The 14,257-nt window shown below is 35.7% G+C and overlaps 1 protein-coding gene across 1 annotated transcript in view; it reads right to left on the reverse strand.

Moving 5' to 3' along the window:
- Window positions 1-14,257, reverse strand: part of DDX10 (DEAD-box helicase 10) — a 289,494-nt gene that overhangs the window by 112,247 nt on the left and 162,990 nt on the right. Inside the window, exons 14-15 of the mRNA XM_082845741.1 lie at window positions 9,274-9,393; window positions 6,272-6,433 (exon numbers count right to left, since the gene is read on the reverse strand). Coding sequence (XP_082701867.1) covers window positions 6,272-6,433; window positions 9,274-9,393 — 282 coding nt within the window. The remainder of the gene's footprint in view (window positions 1-6,271; window positions 6,434-9,273; window positions 9,394-14,257) is intronic.

The raw sequence follows: 14,257 nt of genomic DNA on the forward strand, positions 1-14,257 counted from the left end.
CCTAATTTCAGTATTACAGGAATCTCTTTTTCAGGGAAGAAAACTGGCTCAACAAAAGTGAGTAAAAGAATGATTACAAGGATTTTTGGCCCTGAAGATACCCCCTGCCCTCCAAGAACAAAATCCCAGTAAGCCTAAATCCCTCCTGGGAACGAAGAACACAACAAGGTTCTCTGATCTGTTACCTGTTCTACAGAGTTTCATCTGAACAACATAAAAAACTGGGTTTCCATATATAAATCTATAACAACTACAGTAAGGATATGAAGACAGGGAGAAAAACAAATTTACACAGAAACACCGATTCACTAATCAATTCCTTCAAACATTTGCTGAGCTACTATGTTCCAGGTCCCGTGGTGGGGTCTGGGTATATAGGGATGGGCAAAACAGACACAGCCTAGCTTCCCCACATCTTTGTAGTCTATGACCTAATCTTGTCAGATCCCTGAATTCCATTAGCACCGAACTCTGCCCCTGCTCCTCAACCTCTCCAGCTACTGACCATCAATCTAACCACCACCCCATCTCTCAAACAACATATGGTGTTTTTTTTTTTTAAAAAAATCCACAAAGAACTTAACAATAAAAATAGAAATAATAAACATGTCAAAGACTTGCCACAAAGTGGATAAGACCTATATAATCTTGAGTATTTATCTCATTTGGATGCTGGATATGAAAAAAGGCCCAAATACTCAGATGTTGGACAGACTATCACAAGATGATATAAGCTCATGAGAATAAGAAGAGAAACCTCCCAGATAGACATCTCTGAATTATAGGCAAAGGTTCTATAGTAATAGGCTGGTTCCTTTTTTATAATAAATCCGGTTGTGATGGTAGTAGGAAGGGAACAGGTAGTAGGACGGTTGTACAAGGTGAGAATCTCCTTTCCTCCCTTATAAATAAGCTTTATTCATAAAGTGAATTTTAGAATTAAGTATGGGATACATGTCCCCCCATGATGACATTTCTGACATTAGTAAAATTTCATAAGCTCGTATGAGCTAGACCAGTCTCTGACAATGCCTTAGACGCTTAAATGGCCATACCTACTTAAAAATGGATTATGGTACTAGTAACTATATAGCTATGCAACGAACATTCAGGGAAAGGTAATGTTATTATGTGGTCCTAAACTAAACTACTAACCACAGTGCTTATTTTATTCTAAATTTATTTGAGACCAATGACCTTGCTCTGGAAACATGAACAATTTCTATTATGTGTCATTCCTTCTTCAAAATCCTCATCCCCAGCTGTCATCCTCTCTACCTTTTGATTCATTGCTTCAGAGTTATCCTGTTGTAAGAGAATGGCTATTGGTATGAGATAGGTAGCAGCTACATAGTTAAAAACAGTATGTAGAGAAACAAAGACCATGGTAAGAGTCCCAGGGCTACTATTTGTAAACTTTTATAAGCTGTGGGGCCTTGGATAAATTACTTGACCCTTTTAAGTCTTAGTTTTATCATCAGTAAAATGAGGTTAACCCACTTATATCAGAAGTTAATTGTTAGCATATAATACGACACATTAAAAATGCTTACTGCAGGGCCCAGTTAACTAACTGCTACTTGTTATTGTCCTTCTTAATGTTCTTGTTATTATTATTCCTAGCATGCCTGATTACAGCTTCCTTCCTTCTTGATTATCATAATAAATTTATGTTTAAGATACCTGGATTCCATGCCAACTCAATTCTGTGTAAACAACAACAAAACAAAACAGATTTTCTAAAAAGTCCCTTTAATTCTTTCTTAACGTTCTAATAATATTCATGCTAGTAGTTAAGTAGAACCCAGAGCAAATTTGCAAACAGTCCAGAGACACATTATGACATGACACCTAAATATACAACCCAAAATGGATAAAGCACTCAAAGCAAATTTCAAAGAAATGAAAGAGAATCTCATAATGAATTGCTTCTCTCCACTCTCAGCTGTTAAAGCAGATATTATCACACTAAACACAAGCTATCTTTCAGAGCTAAGATGATGACATACACCACAAAGCAGATTTTCATTCCATTTAAGTAAAAACCTTTCAATGATATGATCCATGGCCCATCTTTCACAGTTCTGACTGAATTATCAGAAAACACAGTTTCTTAAAAAAAAAAAAGAAAGAAAAAAAAGAAAACACAGTTTCTGTGCAAAAGCAGCGCTTTCGCCTTTACAACTTAGTAATTTACTAATGGTTTCATATGTAAAAATATAGCTTTTGCTACAATTTTACTTCTGATAAATAGTTTCAAGAGGTTTAGCAAAGAAAACAGTAACAAGGCCTAATTAAGTATAGTTACTTATAAATTGCCAGGGAAAGAGAAAGACCAGAATGGTCTCAGAAGAAAATGATACTTAATGACTACAATGAAGACTCATGAAGAGAAACAAAGCTATGGACTGGGTGATCCAAAGCAGTTATGCAAGGGCTCCTGAAGTCCCCAGAGCAAGTGGCTAAGTTCCAGCAAGCGGGCAGCTGAGTTCCACTCCCAGTGATGCCATAAACTGTACTGCCTTTATTTTTTCTTTTGCTTTTTTTTTTTTGGCTATAAACTAGTTAAAATTCTATAGTTCAGTTTCTAAATCTTTAGGACAAAGATATTTACTTGAGTCACAGTAGAAATTACACAGATTTCAGAATTTGGTAGATGAAAAATGAGTCAAGGACAGGTGTTATAGCACGGAGGAAAAACAGGTGGGAATAAATGAATAGCTGAGACCTACAATACAAAGACTGAGTGCATATTAGAAGCTATGGTGTGAGGCTGTTAATTTTAAACACCAAGAACAAACAACTACTTTCAAACAGAATCATTAAGACTAATGATTATATATATTCATTTATATATAACTTATATATTAACTATCTTATCCTCTTAAACCAAAAATATAATCATGAAATACAATTATTTTAAACATGCCGAAAGATTTCTAAGCTCATAAAAGCTTCTAAAAGTGATACATATTTTAAAAAATATAATATGTGTCATAATATGTATCAAATACAGAATTATGTTATAGATTTTATGGAGTTTTCTTTTCATACGTAAAAGTCTTTCAGGCACATTCCTCATTCATAATTTTGTGTTAAGAAAAAAATATGATTTCAAAACCAATAATGTGTTCAGGTAATGCAATTAAAATAAAATAAACTGTGCAGGATTAAGAATATATTTACTTTTTAAGGTAAAATTTTAGTAACCATTGGAAAAATAAGTGAACAAGAAGGAAGCCTTATCATCAAGCACGGAACCCGACGGGTCAGCAGGGAAAAACGACAAATTAAAATTCCATTTTTCAGACAGGAAAGGATCATTTTATTCTCACATCTTACTTATACACACAGAGCCAGAGGATCTCTCTGATCACTTGGTATTAACTCCCATTCTCACTCCCTCATTTTTCAGTATAGGGAAGTGGAATCCAAACTGGTGACTGGTGATCCCCAAATGGACTAGGTAATGCTAGACTCAGGACTCAAATGCAAGTATCCCAACTTGTTATAGCACAACACTCTTTCCACCAAACATTATGCCAAATGTTAAAACTTGCCATTTAAAAAAGATATTCCATATGCCTTCTGGGTAGAAATCCGGTCCATTGCAGCTTGGTAAATAACTGATTTGAGCACCTGTATTGTATCTTATGTATGCTATTGTAATAAACATACTAAGTGCTCACAAACATGAAATATTCACTAATTTAATACACAAATACTTATATGTGTTTAAATAATAACTTTACTGATGAAAATACCAAGAAACGAATCATATTTGTGCCAGGTAGCATTTACATTAAAGGTGAATAGAGAGAAGACTATTTCGGTTACTTCTTTGTGCTCTTTTTAGGCTACATAATATTTTCAACCTCCAATATAGAAAGTATGCCATGGGCCACCTTGTGCAGTATATACTTATTTTATATAAAACAACAAGCTTTGACTTGTTTTAGAAAGACCTTATACCTATTTTAGTTATAGAGAACTGGTTCAAAACCAGTAGCATGGAAAGTTCTTGCGATTTCTCTCACAATTGTGTCAGCCCCAAACTGCTCTGTTCAACCTTGCTGTGAGACAATCACAGTGATAGTTTTAATATCATATGCTATGTTTTAACAATGGTACAAAGAAAATGATTTACATAAAATCTCAAAAATAAGTGAAAATGAAATAGTATAGAACAATCTACAGTATACTACCTTTCATGTGACAAAAGGAGAAAGCAAGAATATGTATTTCCATTTACTAGTCTTTGCATAAAGAAACTATACGGATACATTAATAATTAATAAAAAGTTACCTCTGGGGTGGAGGGATGAATAAAAATGACAGGTATGGGCAGAAGCAAGACTTCTGAATGTTAACTTTTTTATCCCTCTTGATTTTGGAAAAATGTAAAGATATTATTCATTTCAAAAATTTTAATGTAAAAAAATTGGGGCACAAAAAGCTTCTGTGCAGTGAGAGAATGTCCATAGTTAACTATGATTTAACTATAATAATCTTCCTGAGGATAGAGGAACCCATGTATTTTAAACATTCCATCTTCACTGCCTAAGGCAGAGCCTAGCACACAAACACTGTGTAACAAATATACAACAGTCAATTTGAAATTAAGTTCCTAAATTTTTCAGAAACAATATTCTACAACCTGGATACAGTAGTAACTTCCACACATTGGGAAAAGGGGTGAAAGGGAAGATAAGGAAGGGGAAGCAGGTTGGGGGGGGGATGGGGGGCTTTATTTTATGTAAATTTTCCATATTTCTTTTACTGCTGGCTACAATTTAAAGGTAAAACGTTCTTATGTTGGATACATACTCTAAGAAGACTATAAGCAGAAACATGATGGCAAGCTGCTGACACTTAAAAATAATTTTAGTAACAAATTATTAACACCAAATTTCCATTTAAAGTACTGTACTAAAAGCAGCAATACAGGAAATGTTTAGTTCTCTCATATAATTATCCCAAAACTGTAACCAGTATATTTCAGGTTCATTTGTTCTCCATATTTCTGGAACATTTTTCCCACCATTCGTTTCCATCCTTGAAAGTTATCTTCAATATCTACGTTTTCTTATTTATTAAATGCTACTGGGAAGCTGTATCATATCTTAAAGAAATGAGAACTGCTGCTCTATTAAAAAAAAAAGTTTACTGGGTTATTAAATAGTAACAAGGTCAAACAGGAGTCAAAAACTATGAGAACCCTCCTCAGGATATGGTTAATAATGTTCACATCCAAAGGCTTAAAATTTTTTTGGTACAGAACCTAATATTGGGATGGCCAAAAAGTTTGTTCTGGTTCTTCTGTAACATCTTATGGAAAAACTGGAACGAACTTTTTGGCCAGCCCAACATTATAGCAGTGATTCTTGCATATGATACTGTGTTACCCTGAGATCATTCATTGTCTCAAGGGCATGCTGCAGAAACTTCTTAAAAAATGTAAATCTGTTTTAGTTCATTAACTGATTCATTTATCTAGTGAAACGTCCACTTTTATGTAGTGTGAAAGGACAGTAATATAATGAGTGACCAGAATGGAGTAACCCTTTCTGTTTCAATGATAACTGAAAACTGCCAAGTTTAAGGCCAATGCTTTAAAGGGCATATGCCTAAGTAGAAGCACTCCCTCTCACAAGGTTTCCTTATTTTTTTTCTTAATGTAGTAAATTTAATCTAATATCTATTACCAAGTAATTGCTTATGGAAAGAAATTTAACTATTAAGTTGAAACTGGAAACAACACTAATGTTGCTTAAATGTGTGAAACGTGAAACAAACTGTGCTTCATCCACACCACGGAACACTACTCAGTAACAGAAAGAATGGGGTGTTGAGTGAAAAAAACCAATCTTAAAAGGCTACATACTACACAGTTTCATTTATATAACATTCCTGAAATGACAAAGTTATAGAAATGGAGCACACAGGCTCTGTCTCTATTACTTCTAACTACTACATGTGCAACTACAATTATCTCCAAATTAAAACTTTATTTGAAAAAAAATCACTATAATTTGGGTCACCTCAACCAAAAGCAGATTTAGGTGACATTCTCAGAAACTAGTTAATATACAAAGACTCCACGAGCAGAAGGGAAAAGAAGGACTAGAGAAAACAACAAAATAGCTACAGAAAAATAAGGTTAAAGAAAACAATAAAGTAACTTAGTTACTAAAGAATATCTAATGAACATGTACATATATTTAGGACATATTAAATTTCACTCAGTATTAATTCAAGATGGAAAGCTTACCCGATGCTTTGCCTTAATTTTCTTCCTATATTCTTCTTTGTCAAATTTGTCCTCTTCTTGAAGCCTTTCCTTTGCTTTATCTAAGTTGATACCACCAGCATCGTCCTCTTCCTCAGTATCCTTGGAGACAGACTTCTGCACTTGTGGCCACTGCTGAACCAACTGCAGAGAGGAAAAAGGTGAGTATGGGGTAGGAGACAAGGAATAGTAACAGAACACCACTTTCCTTTGTATAATGATACATACTTTCTGCCTTACAACCTACATTTCTTAAACTTTCTAACAAGCTTTATAATAAAAGTGAGCAAGTCACGGAAAAGACTTTCCCAGTCAGGATAAAGTAATGCTTCCATAACTCATGAGAGCAGGATTAAAGGAAATTTTCATTAAATAATTTGGAGGAGAAGGCAGTTGCTTCAACATCATTTCAGTGTTCTTAGTATGCTATACTCCACCAACTCAGCTCCAAATGACCCACACAGGGCGGTGGCCAGGCTGGCCACAGTGCATCCCCGCCACTGCCATGGCACCTTGGTGTACCTCCTGTAACACCTCTCTCACCACACTGGGTTGTTTTACTTTCCTGTAAATTAATCACTAATCTCCTTGAGGGCAGCCATATGCCTTATTCATGTGTCCTCAGAACCCAACACATTATCTGGCACACATGAGATGCTCAAAATTGATTGAGGAATCACATATCAGCTGATACCGCACATACAAACTGAAATAACTTAAGTGTAAAGGAGAAAGTTAGTTTGGGTTTCACAAGCCTGCTCAGATCTACATAATTTTACACAACCTTTTTATGTTAGGAACAAGGTGACAAAGAAGTCAGAGCACTGATCCGGGAGTCAGGAGACCTGTCTGAATGTCCTGGCTTTTTCACTAGCCCAGTGCATAATCCTGAATGAATTACTTAATCTCTGGACATCTGTGTCATTACCTGAAAAATAAGGGTTGTTTGACTTAATAATCTTCCCGGCCTAACACAGTAAAATTCTAGACAGTTTCGACAAAAACAATTTTCTTATTTTGCCTAATAACTGGTTGCCAGGAGGACTTAAGCAGCTGCCACAGTTTCTGAAAGACTGCTAATTAAACGGCAGGCAAATGGAAGTTGCAGGCACACACATCACAGGTATTAGTGCCTCCTCTCACTCCTGTCACCACCACATTCTTCAAGATGAGATTCCGACAGAGTTGCAGCTTGAAGCAATGAACAAGGGTCACAAATGCATGAGTAGCCATGCTAGCAGTCACTGGCACTGAGGAAGCAGTGAAAGGGATGAGCTGTGACAGTAAGAACACCATCCACTGCTCTGACTCTTCACTCCTTTTTCTAGCAGAGTGAAAAACATTCATCCCTCTGTGGGTTGAACAAATGGTAGCATTTCTTTCAGAGTTTTAGATCAGAAGTTTCAGTGCAGCGGCTCCGAGCCACACAGAGCTCCTATCAGCAATAAGTTTACACTGAAACATTTTACAGTTAAGGATTTACACTCAACTTGAAGCTAATGGGTATAATATGTACAGTTAAATTTAGTAGCACAGTAAGGAACCTCATTATGCTAACAGCACTAATCTTTTACAGTGAGCATCGATGTAATACTACAACTAACTATTTTCTGGTCTAGCCTGTTTCTCAGGTGCTGACTGACCTCTTCTCAGTAATTTCACAAAGATTCATACTTTCCAGCTATATAGGCTTCCTCTGCAACTTCAACACGCTGAATTACATTCTATTTTGTTAGTTTTCGTATGGTTTATACACCATTTTACTCCGTATTACTAGTGCAAATTTGGGCTACTAAAAAAAGCCCTCTTCCCTGAAGTAAAATGCAAATCTTTGTTAACTTCAGAATTAAAAGGAAACACACTCCACTGAATATAGAGTGTGCAGGAAGCATTTTTATTAATAATGATGAAATATCTGATGTGATACATTACAGTCAGTATAAAAAGCTCTGTTATTTTACTGGGGTATTAGAACAGACTTTTTCTGAGGGTTTACTATTTGTTAGGCACTATTCTAAGTGCAGAGGACAGAGTAGTAAACATAGCCAACAAATACCTTCCCTCATGTAGCTTTTCTCAACCCAGTGAAATAGAAATACCTTCCCTCATCCCACTGGAATGGAAGAAATGGACAACCACCGAATAAATACAGAATGTAAAGTCTCATAATAAGTGCTATGAAGAAAAACTAAACATAGGGCAAGGGAAATGAGATCATGGTGGGCATGGGGTGTTGAGTGCTATATCAGAATGAACAGGGAAACCCGTAGGTTGGTGAGAGTGAAACAGAGACAATATTCAGAAGATCCTGCCATAACCACTGACTCTAGCCATCACTCCTTAGGTGAGTCACTTGACATTCTAGATATATTTCCTCTTTAAAAAATGAAGATATTATTATCTAATAGAGTGATCTTTCATGAGCAATCTGTGAGTGGTAACCCCTTTCCTACTCTATTGGGATGTATTTACACTAAGACCAGATAATGGTGAAATGAAAACCAGGCACCTATATGTCCGAGGTTATTTTAAAGCAGGGAATTCCTTCCCACAGCAGGCCAGTAAGTAAAAAACATGCCAATATGGCATCTAAAATTGAGGAACCACAGAGCAGAGGCTTTCCAGAGTCAAGCAAAAGAAGCTGTGGCCAGTACCTGTATTACTATCCTTGAGCATGTTCCCATAGAGCATGTTAACAGATGGACCCCATGACATGAAAGTCTTATCTATAAATACAGGATTTGGAAAGTCCAAAACCAACTCTGTTGTTATTACCAGAAAGTATCCCAGCTTACTGTCAGAAAGTCATTCTTGCCTACAGATGCAGAGCTGACCAATTACCTACAGTAACAATGAAAGGAATTGCCCGAGTGCTTTAGAGAAACATTATTTTTCTTATTAAAGAATGGCAAGTCAGCAGGAGAGTCAAACTCTTTCTAATACTTGGAATGTACCTCAGAAATGAAACATTTACAGAATCTTACCTCTCCTTCATCAGTAAATGTTATTTTCTTATTTACTTTAAAATTTCTCTTCATTACTTTTTTTGCTTCTGCAACCTTGGTCACTTTTTTCTCCACACTGGATTTAGAAGGTTCTTTCTTCTGTGTGAGAATATACAAAAAAACACAGATGATTAGGTAAATGGCTGTTTTATATTAACAATTTAACACTGGCAATACACTTTCCAAAACTGAGTGTGTTTATTGCTCCTTGGCTAATGAGAAGCACCAAAACTGCTGTCCAGAAATAAAATTATTAGACTTATTAACTAATGACCCCCCCAATGCTAAAGGGGTTTAAATTTGAATGTGAATGTGAGACATAAATAACCTTAAATTTCTTCTGTTACTAAAACTGTGCTGTCCCGATAATGTTAAAGCATCAGAAACTACATAATAATGTGATAAATGGACATGTAAGATAAAGCAAGCTATCGTCCAGCTAAAAACAGCACATTTTAAAAATAGCTCTAACTTCCAAGTACACACTTAAAATTTTAGACTAGGAAAATGTTTCCCTGGAAAGCAAAATGACTCCAATACACTGTTTGTGACTCAACAATCTTCCTCCCATTACAGTAATTCACTATATGAATACTGGAAAACATCCTATGATAACTAAGCTGTGTTCAAAGCTGAGATGGAGTAAGAGTTCTTGAACAGGAAGTTTGTCAACCAAAATAAGTTTCTCCCTGTAGTATACCTTGTGAACACAGGGCACTAATAAGACTTCCTTCCACCCAGTCATTCCCCCTATACCTCTTTTACCCTGCAAACACCACCAACACAACCACCAGGTTGGAGACTGTGTTACTGACTCCTACTGGATCTTCTTGGTTTTATGGCTAGGCTGATTCTTAAGGATCCTGGGTTAGCTGATACTCTGTCACCAACCCTCAGCTTATGATAGAGAAAATGCTGATCAAACAGTGCAAATCTGAGAGAATCATCATGATGTAAAAATAACAATTAAACAGGAGTAAGTTATCACTTAAATAAAGCACAAAAAATACTGAGGAGCAACAGGAGCAAACTTTCTGGGGGTGATGATAATGGTCTGCATCTCGATAGGAGTTTGAGTTACACAGGTGTATACACTTGTCAAAATTCATCAAATGTTACACTTAAAATTGGTGCATTTCATCGTATATAAATTTCTACCTCAAAGAAGAATCCTGTAAACAATACTGAACTTTAAGTTAATGCCAGGCAAGCTGAAGTATATGGAAGAAAGTGTAATGATGTTAACAACTTACTCAGAAATGCATTAAATAAAAAAAGGATAATGAATGGATTGATGGGAAATTACATGAGAAAGGAAATATGACAAAAAGTTAATTATAGAATATGAGTGATGGATATTTTGGTATCCAAAGTACAGTTTTTCAACTTTTCTGTACGTTTGAAATTTACTGTTATAAAATACAAAAGCCCAGTCCTAGGAACAAGAGAAACAGTCAAAATAGCAAAGAGACCAAAAACTGTCAGAATAAAATAATAGTCAGTCAGAAGAATCAATCCTGCAGAGTGAAACCTTGGAGTCATGTGGGTCTACATCAAGAGCTTTAGGGAAATCCATGATACTACAGAAATTATGTAACAAAATTTGGGGGTATTTGCATCACCACAGTTTTATGATTATCATGGTTTCTAAAAGGGCTTTGTGATCTCCCCCTCCTCCTCACAAAAAAAAAGGTTAAATTGTTTGTTTGTTTTAGGGAAGCCACTGAAAGAAGGAACAGAAATGTCAACATGGGTGAGAAGACATGTTTATTGTAATTTCCTAATAGGCTGTGGCTTTGCTCTGATACTCTAGAATTAATCCTCACTCATTCAAATATGCACTGTTACCAAAACACAATATATCATAGTACATACTGCCCCAGCAGTGAAAGACCCTCAATGAACCTAACTCTAACAATGGGGGGAAAAAAACATTAAACATTAACTACTTAATCACAGATGTAGTAAGTGCTCAGACAAAATACAGAGGATGAATAAATCTTTAATAGGGTGCCTGCCCTAGCTAGTCTAGGGTGAGGAGAGGAAGTCAAAGAAAACTTCCTTTTGAGGGACAGATGTTTGAATGGAGTAGCAAACGCCCAAACACTGCTGCATTACTGACACACTGGTGATGAACAAATAGCTTCTGTGTATCCACTGATGGCGTATTTCACATATGGCTTATAAAAAAGTTTTAGTTCAATGTCATTCTTTTGAATATTAATTTTAGCAGGTAACACATGCTTATTTATTCTGTAAAGGATATTCAGTGCAAAAGCTGCATTTATGGGCTTCCCTGGTGGCGCAGTGGTTGAGAATCTGCCTACCAATGCAGGGGACACAGGTTTGAGCCCTGGTCTGGGAAGATCCCACATGCCGCGGAGCAGCTAGGCCCGTGAGCCACAACTACTGAGCCTGCGCATCTGGAGCCTGTGCTCCACAACAAGAGAAGCTGCAATAGTGAGAGGCCCGTGCACTGCGATGAAGAGTGGCCCCCGCTTGCCACAACTAGAGAAAGCCCTCGCACAGAAATGAAGACCCAACACAGCCAAAAATAAATAAATAAAAATAAAGAATTATTCTAAAAAAAAAGCTGCATTTATGTCCTCTTCGGCTAATCTCAGTTCATGCCCCAAGAAGCAAGCACTGCTACTTTTTCTGTACCCTTCCAGAGACATTCTACCCACATTCAGGTACATATGAAGAGCAACAAGTTACTAAAAGGGCCCTCCCTGCAATGAACAGTCTTGTATTTACACCTTCATATACATGTGTATTTATCTATCTAGGATACATTTCTAAAACTTAAAGCACTTGGTCAAAGAGTATGTGTATTTAAATTTTGAAACATATTTCCGGAGAAGTTATACAAATTTATAACCCAATCAAAAATCTGAGAGTAACTGCTTCTCCTTATCTATTCAAACAAAGTATTGGTTTGGTCAAAAAGTTCTGTAAGATCTTAGGGAAAAACCCAAACAAACTTTTTGGCCAACCCAATATAATATTAGGCTTTATGTTTACCAGTCAACTAGGTGAAAAAATAGTATCTCAGGGAAGTTTTAATTTGCATTTGTATTTTAAACATAGCAGAACATCTCTGCAAAGGCATTTATTTTTCAGTGCACTGTATATATTCTTTGCCAGCATTTTTAATGAATTCCTGGAATTTCATTTATTAATTTGTGAAATTTCTTCATTGGTTAAAGATGCTTCAATATTTTCTCCCACTTCATCATTTATGTTTATACTTCTGCCATATAGGGTAATATTCTTTTGTTTTGCTTTGTTTTTGCCAAGCATATATTTTTAATTTTTATAAAATTAATTTTTTTAAATAATAAAATTTTCTGGGTTTTCTAGGTTTGTGCCATACTTAATATTTTTCCAACTAAAAGACTTTAAAACTGAGTTTAACGCCTTAAAATGCAGGTTTTACTTTCTTAAAAGTGTCAACACTGGCTCTTGAACAAGGGGGAAAGTACTCATTAATATTTTACATTTCCATACATTGTCACAAAAAAATATAAATTATACCTATTGCTAGGCAAGAGTTATATTTTGACTATAAGCCTTTATATTATTGGTATAAGAATGAAATTTGCAGCAGTTAGAAGGTATAATGAAAGATTTCCTGACAAGACATAAAACATCAAAATGCAATTTTCATTTCTATTTGCACTTCTTCCACAACATGTATGCTATACTTTAAAATAAAATGCCAAGGGCTTCCCTGGTGGCGCAGTGGTTGACAGTCCGCCTGCCAATGCAGGGGACACGGGTTCATGCCCCGGTCCAAGAGGATCCCACATACCGCGTACCGGCTGGGCCCGTGAGCCATGGCCGCTGAGCCTGCGAGTCGGGAGCCTGTGCTCCGCAACGGGAGAGGCCACAACAGTGAGAGGTCTGCGTACCGCAAAAAAAATAAATAAAATAAAATAAAATGCCAAGAGGAAAAATGTCATAAAATACAAAGCTGATAAAGCATCAAGTCATTCTCGATAGTGATAGCTGTAGCAGGTTGCCATGAATAACTTGGAAGATAAAAGAACAATGAAAACAGTTACAAACACAATAACAGTTCCTATCAAAAGGGCCACATTAGTTAATATTGGCTACAAGAAGATTCAAAATACAATCAATGAAAAAAACCTACCTTAGTATAAACATTACTAGATATCATAGAGGATAAAAGTATTATTGCAAAATGATGAAAAACAAAACCATACGGAGATGAAAGTTAAAATTAAAGGGAAAGATACTCCAAAGAAATCAGATTTTTATCTTTCCCTAAAGTAGCTCCATGTGTGTCACTGAATAATTAATAGTTTATAATAGAAACTGTATCTAAAAGTGAAGAAAACCAACAAAATAAAGAACTATCAATCCTGGTAGGAACCTTAGAGGATACCTATTATGCCCTCATGCTAAAGATAAGGGCCTTTTGTAACATTTATAAACACTGTTTCCCCAAAGTCCAAATGTACTTAACTTGAGATATTTCTGCTGCCTAAATAACCAAACCCTACTAGAACTTGTTTATTACTTTTTTCTAAAAAAAAGCAAAACTGCCTGCCATGTAAACTTAATCCTTAATCATTCTATATTTGCTGAACTACAATGATTCACTAATTTTACAGTATAAAATAAGGATGTACTATTTGACAATCTATTTTAAAGCTATCTAAACTTCTCTGATGATGAGTGATGTTGAGCACATTTTCATGTACTTATTGCCTATTTGTATATCTTTTTTGGAAAAAAGTCTATTCAGGTTGTTTGCCCATTTAAAAATATGATTATTTGGTTTTTTGTTTTTAAGTTGTATGAGTTCCTTATATATCTAAGATATTAACCCTTTATCAGATACATCATCTGTAAATATTTTCTCCCATTCTATAGATTGCCTTTTTAACTTGTTTCCTTTGCTGTGTAGAGCTTTTTAGTTTGATGCAGTCCCTTT

This window comes from Leucopleurus acutus (assembly GCF_964270905.1).
Source record: "Leucopleurus acutus genome assembly, chromosome: 8".
NCBI classification, from domain to species: domain Eukaryota; kingdom Metazoa; phylum Chordata; class Mammalia; order Artiodactyla; family Delphinidae; genus Leucopleurus; species Leucopleurus acutus.